Source organism: Marmota monax, unplaced genomic scaffold, assembly GCF_021218885.2.
Source record: "Marmota monax isolate L192 unplaced genomic scaffold, Marmota_monax_Labrador192_F-V1.1 WCK01_AAM20220418_F8-fsc00015, whole genome shotgun sequence".
NCBI classification, from domain to species: domain Eukaryota; kingdom Metazoa; phylum Chordata; class Mammalia; order Rodentia; family Sciuridae; genus Marmota; species Marmota monax.
Genome location: NW_026692194.1, coordinates 24,033,058 through 24,052,261, shown reverse-complemented (window position 1 = coordinate 24,052,261; position 19,204 = coordinate 24,033,058). Strand labels below are relative to the sequence as shown.

General features: G+C 53.0%; 1 protein-coding gene across 1 annotated transcript; it reads left to right on the top strand.

Moving 5' to 3' along the window:
• The first annotated feature begins 6,663 nt into the window (after window positions 1-6,663).
• On the top strand, window positions 6,664-16,248 carry Pkdcc (protein kinase domain containing, cytoplasmic). Its single transcript, XM_046425295.2, has 7 exons — window positions 6,664-7,304; window positions 11,257-11,379; window positions 11,895-12,166; window positions 12,813-12,892; window positions 13,133-13,240; window positions 14,744-14,917; window positions 15,345-16,248. The coding sequence occupies exons 1-7, from the start codon at window positions 6,681-6,683 to the stop codon at window positions 15,428-15,430; spliced, it is 1,467 nt and encodes a 488-aa protein (XP_046281251.1). The 5' UTR covers window positions 6,664-6,680; the 3' UTR covers window positions 15,431-16,248.
• Window positions 16,249-19,204: the final 2,956 nt, after the last annotated feature.

Here is a 19,204-nt window from a genome sequence, read left to right as displayed (position 1 = left end):
TGATAATGGAGGCATTTAATAAGTATGCTCTATCATTAGTATTAATAAGAACAATAAAATAATAAATCTTTATGACCAAACTTTGTTGCCCAGAGGCAAAAATGACCTTAATGAACTTCCAACTTGGCTCCCATCTTGGTGCTGATTTTCCTCTTAGCCTTGAATTTTTCCCCCTCCCACTAAACTAAGAAAGAGCTGAGAAAAGAGCCTCATCCAAGTCATTGCTTTTTTTTTTTTTTTCATGGTGCTGGGGATTGAACCTAGGGCCTTGTGCATGTGAGGCAATCACTCTACCAACTAAGCTGTATCCTCATCCCAAGAGTCATTGTTTCTTGATTTCATGATCATCTACTCTGCCACTTAGGATTGTTGCAGCATTCAACAGATTCCAGAATCTCACGAGCCTCAATTCTTTCACCTATAAAATGGGTATAATCATACTGACTTCACAGCATGTGTCAAGGGGTCACACTTCCTGGTGCACAGGAAGCTCTTGGGCAGGACAGTTCTCCACCAGGGTTCCAGGTATGGGCCAGATCTGTCCTGCCTATCCACCCCCATACACTGTACACACACACTCCCCCTCCCCTAACCCTGTGACCTGTAGTATTGGACAACCTAAGACAGGCACGGTCTCTAAGCCACATGCTTGTTGTTTAATTAAACAGAAGGGGGGATATGTTGAGAGCCACAGCCGAGTTGGGATGACACCTGGCATTTTTGCCAGAAGGAGTGGTTGAGAGGTGATGCCAGCGAGCCATTAAGATGATGATAATTAAGTTAAGCTGTGTATTATTGCTGTGACTGGATGATGCTAGATTGAAACAGGCTGTGTATTCAGTTGTATATAGACCCCTGCTGTCCGGCAATAGGGCGGCTCCAGAATAGGGCACCCGCTACTTTTGAGTTCTTGTGGAGTTCCCGTTGAGATCTGGTTGAGCTCTCATGGGGATTCCTGGAAAGTTCGCCTTGGTTGGTGAAGTTCCGGTGGAGGGAGTTCCGGTTGGTGTGTGGTGTTCCTGTAAGGGCCTCGTGGCAGCTCGATTATTTGTGCCCAGCCAGACTGCGGCATTTGGTGGCCCGTATGGCCAGTCACCTATCAACCACTCCTTCTGGCAAAAATGCCAGGCGGCATCCCGACTCGGCTGTGGCTCTCAACAGTGACCTTCCACATTCTCTTTCACTTTAGGCCCTAATGGTTTGGGGTGATTTTTCCCAATTGCAATGTAAGCTCCTAGAGGAGAGGCTAGCCAAGGCCTTCTTGACTGTGAGGATCACTCTTCCTCCTGATCCTAGATCCAGGTGGCCTCCTGGGGGGACCAGGGAAGAAGGAGAGGTCCAGAGCCTGGTGCACCAGCTCAGCAGCCCCTCTAGCTTCCCTTTCTTCTCTGCTTCCCAAAAAGCAGTCCTGATGCTGCTCAAAGGAACTGCTTTTTCCTACTTGAACATAGCCTAGAGAAGTTGCCCCATCCACTGAGAGAAGGTTTAGATAACAGAGGGGTGATGTGTTTTCTCCTAAGCCTCTGCTCCATCAGCCCCTGCCAGAAGTCTGTCTGTCACCAATTGTTCTAATGGCCAACTTCCCATCCCTCTACCTGCCCCAAGGGGGAAAAGGAACAGGCCCTGGGGTTCCACTCTTTCAGTTTCTCTTCTGGGGCCTCCCAAAGTTTTCAGGATGGAGTTTCCATTTAGGGCAGGGTCCCAATCCCAAGGATGCCCCTCACACCTTCTCTGGTGAGATACCCCTACACAGTTACCTCTCCCCCAACCTTCACCTACCCCCACCACCATAGGCTTCTGCCCCTCTGGGGTCATCACCACCACCACCACCCCTGCCCACCCACTCTTCCAATCAAAGCAAACAGCGAAGAGACACGCATCTCATAAATCCAGGAGAGCAAGTGAAGGAGAACCTTCCAAGAGCATTTCTGTGCCACAGATGGGTAAGGCTGACAGCAGAGAGGATGCAGGACAAGTGCCAAGCATAAGAAGGGATGCCTTAAGCAGGACTCACTGGATCAAAAGTTCAGAGGAACAAGAGTCCAGGCCAAGCTATGGGAACTCTGAGAGCTCACGGAGCCTTTTGGTTTCTGGGTTCAGGGAGGGCCTCAATCCCTGATGGGGTCTCTGAGCCCCATCAGCTCATGTTCCCACCCATGGAGGGGAACTAAGCTTTTTTCCAGAGATGGTAGAAGGATCTCTCCCGAGCCACAACTTTCTCTTTGTCTCCCTTTCGCAGGATTCAGCGGGGATTTTTTTTGTCTGTCTCTGCTCTCTCTCTCTGCCGCCCACCCCCCCACACACACCGTCTCAGATAATTTCTTGGGGACTCTGCCTTGGGGCTCACGCTCTCCAGTGTATAGGTAACCTGACCTTCATCATCTGTTTTTTATATTTTAAAACATCAGCTTCACTTCCTACCTGGAGGAGGCAGGGGCTGAGGAGCAGGCTGCCTGACTCCACCCCTCCATCCCCCTTCATTTTAGAATCAGTCCCTCCCCCAGAACCTTGCCCCAGAAAGGACAGAGCTGAGGCCCTGTACCTGCTCTGGGGCATTGTGGCCATCAGGTGGCTGAGCCCAGACCCAGATTCATGGTCTACCCTCTCAGTTGGGAGCTCTGGGGAGGGGCGGCCACCAGTGAGAATTCTTCTGATCAATTGCTGGTTTGCTGATTTGGGAAAAAGTTAAAATTACAGGTCTCGATAAACCCCAGGAGGCTGAGAGATTTCACTAGTGGGAAGCAGGGTAGAAAGTGTTTAAAGTCATTTCTGCCTTTAGGCAGAGTTACAGCCAACCAAATTGTCTAACATGCTGTCGCAGATGTTTGTTTGTTTAATATTATTAATACTAGCAGTAGATTACACATACTGAGCGCTTGTCTTATGCCAGACACTTTGTTTTGGCATTTCGTTCTCTCAACAACTTTATGTTGTAGGTACTATTATTAACCCGTTTTCCTAATTAGGAAACTTACACAAAGAGAGTGTAACTAACTTGCCCAAGGAAACTCAGAGCTGAGATTAAGTGTCTGATTCCACTTCTTAATCTCTTTACACAAGTCTTCCAAGACCTGAAAAATGCATTCTGTACGGTTCCTTTAAAAGAACATAAAGCCACAGAATTCCCAAGAACATACCCTCCAGAGCCTCAGGGACTCAGTTACCCCAATTGCAGAAGTATTGTGTATAACTCACTTTTGGGAGAACTTGAAGAACCAGCTAGCAAAGACAGAGTGGAAAGCCTAGCAGAAGGTATTTCAGGAAGGAGATACTGGGAGGAAGGGACCTAGAGGATAGGCACTAGGCAGATGATAGCAGCAAGTCAGGAGCCAGCACCACACCAGCCCTAGAGTCTGGCTTTCTATAGGAAGAGTTGGGGTCAGCTCCTGGAGGCCTGAGGCCAGTTCAGTTTATCCTCCAGGTTTTTGAGCAGGAGAGTGACACTCCAAAAGAGGTGTTCAAGACCTGGACTGGAAAGAAAAGAGTCAATAATAAAGAACACTAATGGAAGGCTGGTATTACAATCCTGACAACAGCATGCAGAAAGAAGGTACCCCAGAGACTTGTCCAAAGAAATGCAGCCTGGGCCATCTGCCTCCTTCCCAAGCACTGGTAATCAAGTTAGTGTTTTGGATGGGGGCAGGGAGCTGGAGAGCCAGATAACATAGTGTCCAAAGCACTGAGCCTTCTCCTGCTAGTACCAACACTGCTCTGAGGGCTGTGGAGAGCACTTTGCTTGGGGACAAGGGGGAATGACTCCCATCTGAAGATAGCACAAGGGATTTTAAGCAGGACATTGGCCTGAGGACTGTAGCCTGTGAGGCCCAGGCTATGGGTCCTACTTGGTGTTAGAGAAGTAGACATAGATCAGGGGCCTATAGTAGCATAACATAGTGTTTGGTGTCTTTCAACTTGAAATAATTCCTCTCCCTGGGTGGCACAATATATAATAAGCAAATAAGCAAAATTTGATTAAAAACTATCAATTCAGAAACTGTAATCTGCTCAGAAACTTCAATCCTTTTATTTCAAAAGCCAAAAGCCTTTTGACCATCTCAGATTGTATGTCTGTGTGTCTGAGAGTGGGTGAGAGTGGGAGAGGGAGACAACTGAAATTCCTTTGTTCCTATGAGGCTCCCATTTGGTGGGCTTCTGTGTATGTGTTGTGTGTGGGTGGGTGTATGTGTGTGTGTATGTGTGTGTTACCTGTACGTTTGTGCATTTCTCCAGCCCTGAATGCACTGAACTTTCAAACCATAACAAAAATACTGAAGCTTGGCAGAAATATCACAGGAATAATTATCTAATTTCAGAACATGTTATTATAATACCTACATGATGTGTAATGAACTTAACAATGTTCACGTTATAGTCACCCACAGGGAGCTGTAGACCCACAATATCAAGCCCTACCCTCAGAGGCTTCTCCAAGACATGAAAGCAGAGCAGGCCCCAAAGAAAGTTCTTCAAGGAATATTCCTCTGGCAAAGGTAACTCATGGACTGAGATGTTTGGCTGGGTAAAAAATCCACGGGGCATTTTCCAGAAGGGGGACAGAGTCTATCCTGGGATGGCAATTGCTCCTCCCAGTCCCCTCCCCAATAGAGGAGACCCAGAAGGAAATCACAGTCATATTGGGGCCCCAGAGGCAGATGAGCTTTCCCTGACTCAGCTGTGGGCCAGTGGGCCTCTGATCCACCCAGCTTCCCCTCTCCCCCCCCAGAGGCTGAATTGGACTGAGACAGAGTGCGAGGGAAATGTTTGCTGTTTGCTGCTGTTCCCTGTTGACTTTAGCCAGTAGCTCTGTTTACAAACCCAGGTTGGTTTTCCCAGCACAGTTAATTAGACCAAGGACATCTGGTGTGAGGGCTGGGGAGGGCATCTGCTCAGAGCCTTCCCCCAACACCAGGCAGCCATGGGCCAGTACAGGGCAGAGCAGTTAAACAGGAACAGACCAGACCAAAACCAAAGCTCTCAGAGGGATCATGGCTTCCCTCACCCTGCCTTTTCCATGATGGCTAAGTTAGCCGGGGGGCCCCCACTCTCTAAATCTTACAGAACCAAGAATCAGTGTTGGATGGCCTACCTTAGTGGGATCATAGCCTGACAAGAGAACTGAACCCTCTCCTCTGCCCTTCCATGTTCAAAAGAACAGAAATATCTGTTCCCTTTCTCAGTAGAGACCCTGCTTTCTATAGGAAGCCCATCTCTTCTGAGAAAATTTCCCCTTTTTGGACACCCCCTCAGAAAGGAGGCTTTGGATCTTTCTCCTCCCCAACCATCCATTCCCAGCCAACCCTGACATTACTGGGAGGGCAGAATAACTTGCCCAGAGGGAGGCCGGAGGGTGCCCAGGGAGGTGAGAGGATCTAAGCGGACAGTTTCAGGGCGGTGGGGAAATGGAGAACTGGGGGGGGGGGGGGAGCAGCAGCTTATCTCTCCCCGGAGGAGGGAGCTTATTCCAAACAGCTAATGCACTGGCGTGTGAAAGCCCCTCAATTAGCACTAATGATGCAATCAGGGAGGGAGGGGGAGGAACCAGAAGTTCTAGTGGAGTCAGCACCAACTTCACACAGGGTACACACTCCCTTCCTGGGACACAGTGGCCCCTTCGGACATATTGATGCATACATCCCACAGACGTACGTGGGCACAAATGAACTCTTTTGCACGTGGTTCGTGATCCGCTGCTGACCCGTCAGACCCCTGGGATTTCAGGGATAAGCCATGCATCCCCGGCTAGGTATGGGGATTCAGAGACAAGGAAATCAAAAAAGTCTTGGCAGAACAGGGCATCTTAGAAAGCTCAGGATTACTCCTAGGAGCCCAGAGTTCCCTCCCACGCGCGCGCGCAGGTGTCAACCCGGCTATGCCTGCTTCCACAAACCGCCCTCCACCTCACCCTAACCCAGAATCCAGGGCAGAACACGGAGCCCCCCCCCCCGCAGCCCCACCCGCGAGAGGCGTTCCCAAGCTCGTTCCGTTGGCCCAGCTCGCCCTGAATCACCGGGTCCCGAGGAGGAAGCTCTGGGATCACAGGGATCCCCGCTCCCGGGCCCCAGCTGCTCATCCCCTCTGGAACCCGTTACTCGCCAGCCTCGCCCCTTTACCTCCCCCACCCACCCACCCACCCACTCTGCGGGGCCAGCTCCGTCATCGGCCTCCCTGTCCCGTTATCCGGCCTCCCTGCCCCGTTATCCTCCCTCGCTTTGGACCAGAGCCCCAGCGAGCCGCGGGATCGCCACCGCCCCCTCTCGCGCTTCCCGGCCTGAGCTCTGGGGGCCGCGGGCTGGGCAGGGCCGGAGCCGCCTCCGCGCCGCTTCCCAGGCCCGGACGGCCGCGGGAGGAGGTCCCGCTGTCAGTCAGCAGGGAAGGCCGGCCCGGGCGGCCGGAGGGGGCGGTGCCGAAGACGGGCTCGCGCCGGGAGCGGGAGGCGGAGGGGCGGGGGCGGGGGCGGCTCCGGGCCTTATAAGCGGCGGGGGCAGGGCGGGAGGGAGGCAAGTGTCAGGCCGATGTGCCTCCTGCGAGGGGCCGGGGTCGGGGCTGCCGGGGCCATGCGCGCGGGCTGGGCAGGGGGCCGCCGGGGCTCAGAGCGAAGCCGCCTCCGAGCCTGAGCCGCCCGGGGCCGGGGCCGGGGCCGGGGAGCCGCGCGGGGCCGGCCGGCCGGGGGGAGGGGAGCGATGCGGCGCCGGCGGGCTGCCGTGGCCGCGGGTTTCTGCGCCTCCTTCCTGCTGGGCTCCGTTCTCAACGTGCTCTTCGCACCGGGCTCGGAGCCTCCGCGGCCAGGCCAGTCCCCGGGGCCCTCGCCGGCCCCGGGCCCGGGACGTCGCGGGGGCCGTGGAGAGCTGGCCCGGCAGATCCGGGCGCGCTACGAGGAGGTGCAGCGCTATTCCCGCGGGGGTCCTGGGCCCGGGGCTGGCCGGCCCGAACGGCGGCGCCTGATGGACCTGGCTCCGGGCGGGCTGGGCCTGCAGCGTCCCCGGCCCCCGCGGGCCCGGCCCGTGCCCGACGGCGCCCCGGGCTGGCCCCCGGCTCCCGGCCCGGGCCCGCGCCTGGGCTGCGCCGCGCTCCGCAACGTGTCTGGCGCGCAGTACGTGGGCTCAGGCTACACTAAGGCAGTGTACCGCGTCCGCCTGCCCGGCGGGGCCGCGGTGGCGCTCAAAGCGGTGGACTTCAGCGGCCACGATCTGGGCAGCTGTGTGCGCGAGTTCGGGGCGCGGAGGGGCTGCTATCGGCTGGCGGCCCACAAACTGCTCAAGGAGATGGTGCTGCTGGAGCGGCTGCGGCACCCCAACGTGCTGCAGGTACGAGGGTGGAGCGCGGGGGTGAGGGGGCTGGCTTGGAGCGCCCAGGCCCTGGTCACTCAGGCTGGAAAAGAACGTCTTGGTCTTACAGAAAAAGAAATGGGGCACCAATGGTGCCCATGTTAAGCTAGGTACAGAACCAGCACTAGGGCCCTTCCTATTGCACCACCCTGCCTCTTCTCTTTACTCAGCGATTTCTGGGTTTCTCAGCTTATACACATCCCTTAACGACAGGGGCCAGGACAGAGAGCCCCGGAACTCTAAGAATGGGGCAGTGCTACGAATTTAGGACCGTGCGTCTGGCTGGAGCTAGAGTATTGAACATCAGGATATCACCTCAAGCCAAAATAATCCCAAGCCAAGACACCGAACATCCCTGGCTGAGACAGCTCCCAGATGCGTGGTAGAGTCTCCCATATTGATGGAATATGAACCCCAGTTCTTTCAACTCCCAGTGATTTGTCTGACTTTAAAGATGGGGTGGGACTGCAATGGAGGTGGGAAGGGCTGGAAAGAGACTGTGTGGCAGGCTTGATTCCCATAGAGTCCCACACACTCAGCCAGAAATCACTGGAAGGGAGTGAGGGAGTTGACCAGAAAATGTACAGCCTTTCCCAGAAGTGACCCTGAACCCTGGGGCTTAAAGTGGGTCCACTTGAACCACTGGGAAGCCTTAGGATCTTAGGCAAGTGAACAGACTGAGGGCCAGAGGCTCAGAATCAGTGAGAATCTGCCTCTTCTGTTCACTGGGGGACAGGCAGGAGAGATGAGACCCCCGCCTTATCTCCTCCAAGCAGAGCTTAAAGTAAGTGCACAATCCCTCAATGCTCTAACATACCCTGCTTCCTCTCTCCCAGGTCTCAGTCCTTAAGTCTGCTTAGGATGAGACAAACTGTTCCTGCTGCACATGTCTGAGCAGACTGAGGGGAATCCCTAACTGCTCTAGCCCAGTGATCATAGGGTGTATGCACTCCCCCCAGCAGTGAATGTCACCCATGACTCCCACCACCTGACCCACTCAGATTCACCTTTCTGCACCCAGTAGAACTGACCAAAGACCAAGAGTCCCTTCTTTCCCTGTGAAATGGGACCCTCGGCCCTGAAATAGGATAGGTAAGAAAGCTCCCTATATTCCTGCTAGCTCCCAGTCTCCCCCCTGGACACCACCACCCTGACCAGACACTGTGACGGGGTCCTGGGCTCTGCACTGGTCACATGTCGGGCAGAGCCCACAGTTGTGTGCAGTTATGCCTGGCTGCCTGGCTAACACTGTGTCTAGAGCGCCAGGGAGTGAGTGACTGGTTACGTGGCCATTCTAACTGGGAGGATCTTGTTCTCTTCACTTCCTGGGGGCTCTTGAGAACTTTCTGGAAATCCTGGGGTGTCAGCCAGATTCTGAGAGGGTGGAGAGGTCTTGAATTACTTAGCCGAACTTTAAATGTTAGTTAATTGACTTAAGACCCCCCCTCTCTTAGGACAGGTTTGCTTTTGGTGTGTCTTCCTACATCTCTGAGAACTTCTCCCTCACTGACCTCTTCAAACTTTCTGACAAGCCTCCAGCTAGGCCCACAGAACACCAACCACAGAATGGTCGCTCTGTGTATGTCAGGCCCTGGTGCTGAAGGTGCCACAGAGGAAAACAACAACAACAACAAATTACAACTGGACAGTTTTCTCCCATTCCGTCATCAAGGCTGGGCCTGTCTGGGTTGGCTGAGTGACTCTCACAGGGTCAGAGCCTGGAGTCAGCTGAACTTAGGCACAAGAGTTACTAAGGTAGCTAGGACCCCAGGGAAAAGTAAAAAGTAGGGTCCCCTAGTGCGTTTTTGGGTTGAGTCTGCCCTGCTTATCCCCTGAACTCCCAGGCCAGTGTCCCTCTGGCTTCCTCAGCTATGCCACCTCTGCAGCCAGGGAAGTCTGTGGTGGGGGTCTTCCTGCTCCAGGGGCTTTGGTTGAGGTGTGCCGGGAACCAGAAGGAACCAGAAACCGTGTTGTTTTAATACATTTTAATCATTTCAAAATTTCAAACCCGTTTGTTTGCTGAAGTGGGGAGAAACCAGAGGGAAGGCTTCTAGCGTAACCAGTCACTCAGGCTCCCGAGGCCCCCAGCTCTCAGCAGCCTTAGTTGGTGCTGTCAGCTCTAATAGAAGGGCCCGCTGTGCAACTCCCAATGTGCACTCCAGGATCTTTCTCTGTCTGTGTGACACCTCCCCATCCCAACACACAAACGCCCTCTCTCCTCTCTCTTCGCCCCCCTCCCCCGCCATCTCTCACACACGCTTCCTCATGTGATAGATGCCTCTGCAGCCCAGGGTCAGAGGGCACAAGGCTCTACCTCCCCCTCAACTCTGTCATCCTGGGAACTTCAGGCTTCAGATGGACCCTAAGCCTGCTTGGGCCCAGATTCTGGCCATGCTAGAGTATATTATTTCTTCTCTCAAATAGAACAAAAGATGTGACTGAAATGCTCAGCCTCACGCTTCCTGGGGGGGGGTTAATGGTGTCTTTTTATTTTTTTCTGAGGGGTGTTGATTAATACCTCGTTAACAGCGCATTTAACGACCTCCGGGTGTTTAATAACCTTCAGAAGTTTCCCACAAAGGCTCAGACTCTGGGCAAGAAAATGAGAACCAGGCCCCAAAGCTGCTCCCCTTACCTTCCCCCTACCTCACCAGGGTCTGAAGCCTCCCTGGGCTGATGGGAGGGTGAAAGGGGAGAGAAAAAGAGGATGCCTGGAACTGCCCTTAATACCCCATCCCAACCCACCCACCACCCAAGTGATCTGATGGCCTAACACTGAGGTGCACCTTCTGTGATTCCAGCAGAGTTGGGGCAGCTGACTCTGGGGAAGGGGAGCTGGAAGGGCACCTCTGGGGAGGAAAGGGGGCACAGAGGGGGCTGGGAAGGGTGTGAATGATGGCATGACTAGTGACAATGTGCAGGAACATTAGGCCACGGACTCTTACCACCGTAGCTCTCCCCTCTCCCTAGTCTGGCCTGGACAACTCAGCTTTTGTGTCCGTACCCCACAGGGTGCTGGTTGTTGAGAGCCCATTCTGAGCCCCTACTACTGTGGGGTGTGCTGGGAGAGGCTCAGAGAAGCAGGGCTCCCTGTGGACGCTGGTGTAGGTGTTAGTGGCAAAGTCAGGCTGTGCTTCCCCTGATCAGCTGGGTGGTAGCAAGCCTCTCCCCCAGATGATATGATGTGGGCAGCTCCTTATAACCATGCCCCCAAGAAATTGATCTTCCCTGAGAACCATCCCTCACTACAACCCCCTTGACACATGTCACCCACCTGCATATGCCAAGAGCACCCAGGGATGAGCCTCTTTGCTTTTTCTCCCACAAAACCCTACAAAGAAAAAAAAGAAGAAGCAGCTGCAAGAAAGTAGGAATGGTAAGGAACAGACTAGGATTGGAGTTGGGGAGAAAGGATGGTAATCATTTGCTGGGTTGTGTATTAGCAAATGGTATTCTTGGAAAGAAGCAGTTTGTGGAATCCGAGTGGTATAATTGAATCCTACCTCCTGTGTTTATTAGCAGTGTGACCTTATGCAAGCAACTTAACCTCTCTGAGTAGGTTTCCCACCTGAAATTGGAGACAGTAATAACAGTACCCACTGTGCCCTTCAGGGTTATTTATAATATATTGAATTCTGCATGTAGTGCATTTAGCATGGTGCCTGGCACCTGGTTAACATGTGGTGGCCAGACCTGCCCATCACCCTGAGTGGCAAGAGGTGAGAAGCTGGTGTAGTCAGTCAGTAGGAACTGCCAGCAGCAGGAAGAGGGGGCAGACCTCCCAGGCAATGCTGCTATTCTCCTCTGGCCTGAGCTGTAGCAAAGGCCTAGGAATGGCCTCAGGCCAGAGGGAGGGGGCATCTGACAGTCCAGTCCTTCTCTGTCCCTCCCCCATCCTGTGACCTAATGACCTGCCCTGGGTTTTCCCCAGCTGTATGGCTACTGCTACCAGGACAGCGAGGACATCCCAGATACCCTGACCACCATCACGGAGCTGGGCGCCCCTGTGGAAATGATCCAGCTGCTGCAGACTTCCTGGGAGGATCGATTCCGAGTGAGCAGGGAGTGGAGCTCTGCCCAGGGTTTCTTGCTGGGATGATTCTCCCTTAGAAGGCCAGGCTTCCAGAGCAGCTTTGACTCCTCCTCAGCCCAAGGAGAGAGAGGGAAGGAAGCTGACTCAGCCATCTGCCAAAGGGTTAAGAAGCAAGACATAGAGGATCCCGACATTGTCAGTTCTCACTGCTTCATCCCTCCAGACATGTGCAGGCGCATGTATGCACACACACATAGCCACTATAAAAGGGCCAGTTTCCTGGTACCATAAACAACTAAGGTCATCCTGACCTCCCTCTGCTCCCATACATACTCAAGATGCAGCTTTAGGGAAGAGATTCCTTATCCTTAGACTCCCCTGCCTGCAGGGTCAGGCTAGCCAAGGGTTAATAAAATCACTGGCCTCCCCTTGAAGGTCCCTGGGGCCCAGAGAAGAGAAAGGCCAACCCCAAGCTCAGTTCAGAGGAAGGAGCCCAGTGTCCAGCAGGCCCTGTTCAGCCTGTGTCTGCCCTTCAGATCTGCCTCAGCCTTGGCCGCCTCCTCCACCACCTGGCCCACTCTCCGCTGGGCTCAGTCACCCTGCTGGACTTCCGCCCTCGGCAATTCGTGTTGGTGGACGGGGAGCTGAAGGTGACAGACCTGGATGATGCCCGTGTGGAGGAGACACCATGTGCAAGCAGTGCTGACTGCATATTGGAGTTTCCAGCCAGGAACTTCACCCTGCCCTGCTCTGCCCAGGGCTGGTGTGATGGCATGAATGAGAAGCGGAACCTCTACAATGCCTACAGGTACCCTCCACCCCGACTCAGGAGTTCCCACCAGGGAAGGAAGTCAAGGAGGGAGCCAGAGCCAGCATGGGGTCCAGGAGGCCAGCTAGGGAGGAAGGCTCCACCCTGACCAATGGAGTCACAGGGGCGGGGAAAGCCTCTGCCCAGTCAAGAGGGAATGCTCAGGCTTCTGATGGTAAGAACTAAAAATAGACAGGTCCAAGGAGAATCTGGGTTGGAGGGTAGCAGCTGGAGGCTTCTAAAAATAATGTCAGACTCAGGGGCTAGAACTGGCATTTCCCCTTCCCCTACCATGGCTTCTGACCTCTGCAGAGTTCTTCATGGCTAAAGCCCCAACCCTGGCCTCCCCTGGACTGGACTGCTCTGATGCTGGGGCTCAGTCAGGGGTGATGTGGGCTGGAAGGTGGAAAGAATGGGGAAACACACCTCTGGTCTCATTTGGGTCTGAAGTTAGATGTGGTCATATCTGTGCCCAGGCCTCTTCCCAAAGAGTAGACTCCCTGGTATATACTCAAGGTATGTCTAGTCACCAGGCCACAAAGGGATCAGATTCCCCAGCCACATTGGGTTCTGTCCCAGCTTGGGGTAAAGGAAGGATGTGTCTCCAAAGGCTGGAGCCCTGAGCCCCTAGTTTCTCTCTACACAGGTTTTTCTTCACATACCTCCTGCCCCACAGTGCCCCGCCCTCACTACGGCCTCTGCTGGACATCATTGTCAATGCCACAGGTAAGGCTCAGGGCCCATCTGCCTTATCACCCACCCCTCCCCCAGTGGGGAATAAGAATGACACAGGGTAGCATAGGATCCAGGACCCACTATCTCTTAGGGCAGTATTCTGAGGCAAAGACCCTCCCAAGCCCACCTACAGGGTCCAGGCCCTAGAGGGAGGTGGGCCATGGCTGGCTGCCTACTGTGGAAAGAAGTAGGAACCCAGGCACCCTGTTATAGCCACTCTGCATTCTGCAGGAGAGCTCACCTGGGGAGTGGACGAGACCCTGGCCCAGCTAGAGACAGTGCTGAACCTCTACCGGAGTGGCCAGTATCTGCAGAACTCTACCACAAGCAGTAGTGCTGGTGAGTGGCCCAGCAGGGATCCGGGTGCTGGGTGGGTAGGTGAGGAGCAGGTAGGAGGGTAAGTGACCCCCCAATTGGGCTAAGTGGCTCACCCTTCCTCTGGAGACCCTTGTCTCCAAGGCCATCCTGAGCGCTCAGTTGGAGTGACAGACTGTTGAGCCTTTACTTTGAGGTCCTGTCTCATGCTGAGCAAGAATACTGCCATTCTGCTTGGAACTGGGGCAGGGGCAGGGGTGCCAACACCGCCCTCTGAATAGCTTTAAGCCCCCCACCTGGGTACTGACTGTGTGCGTTAGCCCTGGACCTTCACTTTCCTCATCTATGAATTGGGTTCTGTATTACTCACCTCACAAAATTCTTATGGGGATTAGATGGCAGGTGAGGTGTGTAAAAGTAATTAGCACAGTTCCTATTACACAGCTGGAACACAATATGTGTTTGCTTCTCTTTCCTTCCTCTGCACTCCCAGGGCTAGGGGGACAGCTGGAGGTGGAGGGGGACCCCACACTGAAACCAGACAAGAAGCTTGCTCTCTCCCAGGGCTTGGGAGAATTCTAGCCACCGGTTACAGGCTGTGGTCCCCCTGCGGAAGTCCTTGGGTTTAGCTGTGGTTGGCAGGGGGGCAAGGGGTGGGCAGCCTCTGTATTCAAGGAGCTCTGGCCAGTCTTAGGGGTGGGGGAGCCCTCGTTAGCCCTGTAAATAAAGTTTAACGAGGTGAACAATGGCTGGCTCTGTCCCTGAGGACTCCGTTTATGGGGCCATAAATCACAGCCAGCCCTGGACTTTGGTCTAGTCCCTGGCAGGAGAAGGAGGCCGGAGGGTGGGATGGCCAGAGGCCCAGAGCTTCTGGATGATCAGTCCAGAACTGGGGCTCCCGGGCAGCAGGAAAGATGGGGTGAGCAAGAGACCTGAGGCTGAGCTGCTTTCTGATTGGGAGGTGTTTTCAGAGCCTCTGTAGTTCTTTCTGCATCCGGGGAGATCTCAGCTCCCTTCCCTGCTCTAGCCATGGACATGTTTGCATCCATTCCCATGCCTCTTAACCTCAGAACTCCCTGACTGTTCCTCTAGGCCTGTCTGAGGAGTTTGCCTGACCTCTGTCCCCAAAGCCAGGAGAAAGTTCAACTGAGGGGTGCTCTGACCTTCTGCAGCCAAGTGAGGCCTGCACACTAGCAACACAGGAAGCTGGTTAGAAATGCAGACTCTAGGTCCCGCCCACACCTCCTGAATCAGAAGCTGCATTTTAACAAGATTGCCCAGGGATTCACATGCTTATTGCTGTTTGAGAATTTTGCTCTAAATGTCTAAAATGCCCTGGCCTCGGCAGCCAGGTTGGACAGCCAGTAGCTCTGTGTGTCTGGGCCACATCTGTGTCCTCTTATCTTGTTGAACCAGTTCTGTGCCCTCAGATTTGAGAGCTGTGTATCTCTCCAAAACCAAGCCTGCACTTGATCTTCATTGAATGGTCAGCCCACGTCTCATGTTTGCTTCATCCCCACCCCATAGAATACCAGCGCATCCCAGACAGCACCATCCCCCAGGAGGACTACCGGTGCTGGCCATCCTACCACCACGGCAGCTGCCTCCTGTCTGTGTTCAACCTAGCAGAGGCTGTGGATGTCTGTGAGAGCCATGCCCAGTGCCATGCCTTTGTGGTCACTAACCAGACCACCTGGACAGGTGAGCAAGAGGGAGAGAACACTCCAAGGAAGGTGGTGGTTCTTCTCTGGAGCAGGTTGACACATGTGAGGGGATCTCTTCAGAAATCTGATGGGCAGTTCGGGTATGTTGGCACATGTGGGAACTCAAAGCCATGTGGGAGGCTGAGACAGGAGGACTAAAAATTAAAATTAATTTATAAATTAATTATAAATCAAAATTTTTTAAAAAATGAAGAGTGCTGGGAAGGTAGGTCAGTGGTAGAGTGTTTGCCTACCATGCGTGAGGCCCTAGGTTTCACCCTTAATACCCACTGCAAATAAATGAATAAGAAACCAGAGGGGAGGCTGAGAAAATGGAGAGATAAGTGTCTTCAAGGCACTTCAAGGAGAGTGGCCATGCCTCCAAGATAAGAACCAGCCTGACCTCTTACATCTCACCCCCCCAGGTCGGAAGCTGGTCTTTTTCAAGACTGGATGGAACCAAGTGGTCCCTGATCCCAACAGGACCACATATGTGAGGGCCCCTGGCTGACCTGTCTGAGGGCTCAACTGACGATCCTCTCCAGCTGGGCTTGCCTATGGTGGAAGTGACTTGCACTAGCAGGGCTGCATGTCACCTGGTAACCCCTGCAGACAAGAATGACATCCCAGACAGACCGATGTGACCAGGACAAACGTGCAATAATGCAAAATGTTAAAATGTGAGTTGACAAGGCTAAGTCTGAGACTGCTGGCTCCCAGACCAGGAATCAATGGTTGCGGGGGCGACTGCTATTCCAGCGCTCAGGGCTGTGAGCAAGGCTCAGGCCAGTCTGAACTGGAACAGCTCCGTGGGCAGCCCCATCACTGTGTTCCTAGTGTGAGAATGTAGCCAAAGCCCTAGCTGCTGCTGCCGCCGCTGCCACCATTGCTGCACATGCCACGGCAGGCGGGGGCTGCGTGGGGACAATGGGTCACAGAGTGTTCTCTCAGCTTAGCTCCAGAGAGGAAACTTGGCAGTGGGTGGGGATGCTCCAGGATGTAGGTGATCCTATACCGACAGGGCACACTCCCAGGCCAGCCCAGGGGTCAGGGGCAGAGGTGCACACATCAATATGAGCCAAGACTAGGGTGAAGGAGCAGGTTGCAGTTTGAGCCAGGACCTGGGGTGGGGGTGGGACTGGGACCTTTCTGCCTCATTTGCTTTCAGTGAAAGCCTCAAGCAGCCACACCGGGCTCCCCCCTCCTGGAGTTTGCATATCCAGAAGCTTTTGTACTTCTTGTTTATTAAATTGTTTATTTTTGTAAAAATAAATAAATATATATATAAATATAAATATCAGTTAATAAAATGATGTTTCGTGGCAAAAATTCTTCTAAGGCACAGTTTCTTGGGCTGTGATTTTCTGGTCCTTCATTGTGTCTTTGGTGTGTGTGTTGTGGGGTATGTGTGTGTCATGGGGCATGATGGCTTTTGAGGAGTGAAATCTCCTCAAAAGATGCCAAATGTCTCCAGACCCTACTTCCGTGGTACCTGCCTCCTGCCGTGGCCCTCCACCTCAATGTCCTGACAAAATACATGGGAATGCCTTTTCTCTCACGGAGGTTCTCATTTTAACTCATCCCAATTTTTCATGCACAGAGCCCTACCCAAAAGGAGTGAGGTCCCGATGGTGGGATGTTAGCCAACTCAGTTAACTGATGGATAAATAGCCCAGGAAAGAATTTGTGACAACCTCCAGGCAAATCAGCTTTGTTCTGCACAGGGTTGGACCTTGCCATTATCACCACTCGCCACCACAAGTTCAAGAAGGAAGGAACCAACCAGCTCTGGCACAATTAGACTTCCAGCCAAGCCTGGAGGGTCATTCAAACCTTTGTGGGCTTTAAAACAAACAACCAAACTCTAACTCGGAACCCACTTTCTCCTCAGCAGAGATGGTGGGTGTTATTTCTCAGGTACAACATGTTCCTGTAGTTCTAAGTGATTGAGGAACCAATATCAGCTCTGGAGTCCTCACCACAGGTACTGCTGTGCCCCCCAACTCTATGCCCAGTTCACAAACCCCGTATCTAGTTTCTGGTGTCCAGGCTTGTAACTGGGCAGAGGGGCAGAGTCAGAGTCGCCACAGCATCTCACACCGTGACTTACCCCAGTCAAATCCTGCCCAAGCTCACCACCCTCAGTCCTCAGGCCTCTGAAAAGGACCTTGGCTTCCATCAGCCTCCAGACTTCCATCCCCAGCTGAACTCAGGTGGCCCACCCTCTGTCATTCAGGATTGGATTTTGCATCACCCTCCATTATTTTCCAACTGTCACGTAGCCTATGGGGCTCTGAGGGCAGGAGGGGTCACGTCACAGATCTGGGCCTGAGAAGGTACTGGAATTGATGAGAACCTGAGGAGAGATATCTCAATCTAGGGGGAACACAAAGACCTAGGTATGATCAGCAGGGAGACCCATAGAGCCCAGGATCCACATGATTCAGTAGGAAAAGAAAAGGTTAAAGATGTGCCCAGCACTGCTTCCAGAAATTGAGAGGTTTCCAGATGACAGGTACACAGGCCCACTGAGAGGGGCAGAGGGAAATAACACCCACAGAGAGCCACACTCTGGCCTTAGGGAGGTGCAATTATTCCATTTTCACAGACCAGAAAGCTGAATCCCACATCACAGGTGCAGAATGATTTAGTAAGCATATAAACCCAGCCCTAATTCAAAACCTCTAAAGGGCAAAACTGCAGTCAGAGGACTCTTGAGTTAGAGAGACCTCTCTTTACTTTGAACATGTGACAAGCTAAAATGGAGGCCCAAAACGCATAAAGTCTTTTTAGAAAGATTTGTCCCACTGGGCACTCCTGTAATCCCAGAAACTTGGGAAGCTGAGGCCGGAGGATCACAAGTTCAAAGCTAGCCTCAACAACTTAGAGAGGCCCTAAGTAACTTAGTGAGACTCTGTCTCAAAATAAAAATTAACGAAGGGCTAACAATGTGGCTTAGTGGTTAAGCATCCTTGGGTTGGTACTAGTACAAAAAAACAAAAAGGCAAAAAGAAAAGATTTGCCCATAAATCTTGGGCATGGTGGACACCTTCTCCCTGAGAATGAGCCTTGCCTCAGAACCTCTTTCTGAGGACATAAATGGCCAGGCTCAGTCCTGCAGAGTTGAGAGAACAACATTTGCAAATGGAAGTGGAGAAGTGATGGAGTTCCCAGAAAGAAAGAGGATAGTGGGTGCATGCCTGAGGGAAAATCTTTCCTCCCCACAGATGACCATTGACATGCACAGCCACCTGTATCCCAGAAGACCTTCCAGTTCCTAGATGCATCTTGTTTCCTTTCCTGAGGAAGCCAGAACCATACCCCTTCCACCTCCTCTACAAGCCTATGCTGTTTCAACTCCACTGAAATGCAGTAACGCCCAGGTATATGAATGGGAGAAACATATTCACTTGAGGGAAGGTTTAGGAGGCACGTGCCAAAGGAGAGAAGCCAGGGGCATTGGTGGGAAAGACAGGTCCTTTCCAGAATTGGAGAAAGAGGAAGGGACACAGAGGGGCAGTGTTGTCTAGTGGTTCCCCATGAGGCTCTGGAGCCGGGCCAAGCTGGGCAGGAATCCTGAACAATTCTGCTTTTTTTCTCAGTGTTATCTGGCTGTGACAACTTCCCTGAGCCTCTGTTTCCTTATCTGCAAATCTTAATTGATCATATCTGCTTCACAGGAGCATTATGGGAATTGGATGAAATTATGTACATAAAGGTCTTAGCCAGTGTCAGCAACTGGTAAGTTCTCAGCAATACTGGCTGACACTGTCATTGTGTCATTATTAGTGGGCTGAGTGGTCGATGTTCATCCATGATCTGGCCTGGAAGAACAGCCCAGTCAGCTGGGGAGGACCAAGGCACAGCCCGACTGTCCCCACCCCCGTCTGTCCCCCACCCCCACTCCCCACCACCAATAGGGAGCACTGCCTTTGACAAGAGGAGGTGTGGCCCAGTTCTCCGGGTCAGTGCCCTGGGAGTTGAGTGTGTAGCAGACAGAAGGAGGAAGAGGATTAACATGAAAGCAGAAAATGGGATTAGGAGACCTCTGGATAATGTGCCCACCCGTCCCCCATCCATGACAACGGCTTCTTGCTTTCACTCCGTGGCTTCTGGAGCCTGGAGCTTGTAAGACTTGGTTGCCTTCTGCTCCTATTACCAGGAAAGGAGACTTGGAGGAGACTCACTCCATTTGCTAGAAAAGGGGGCTTTGCTGCTCCTGGCTACCAGCCAGGCCTGGCTGCTCTATGTACACTTTCTCATTCAGTCCTCATGGCAACTGTGA

Coding starts and splice junctions, on each gene's coding strand:
- Pkdcc (XM_046425295.2), top strand. CDS start 6,681: ATGCGGCGCCGGCGGGCTGCCGTGGCCGCGGGTTTCTGCGCCTCCTTC. Junction 7,305..11,256: donor GGCACCCCAACGTGCTGCAG/GTACGAGGGTGG, acceptor GGTTTTCCCCAG/CTGTATGGCTACTGCTACCA. Junction 12,167..12,812: donor AACCTCTACAATGCCTACAG/GTACCCTCCACC, acceptor CTCTCTACACAG/GTTTTTCTTCACATACCTCC.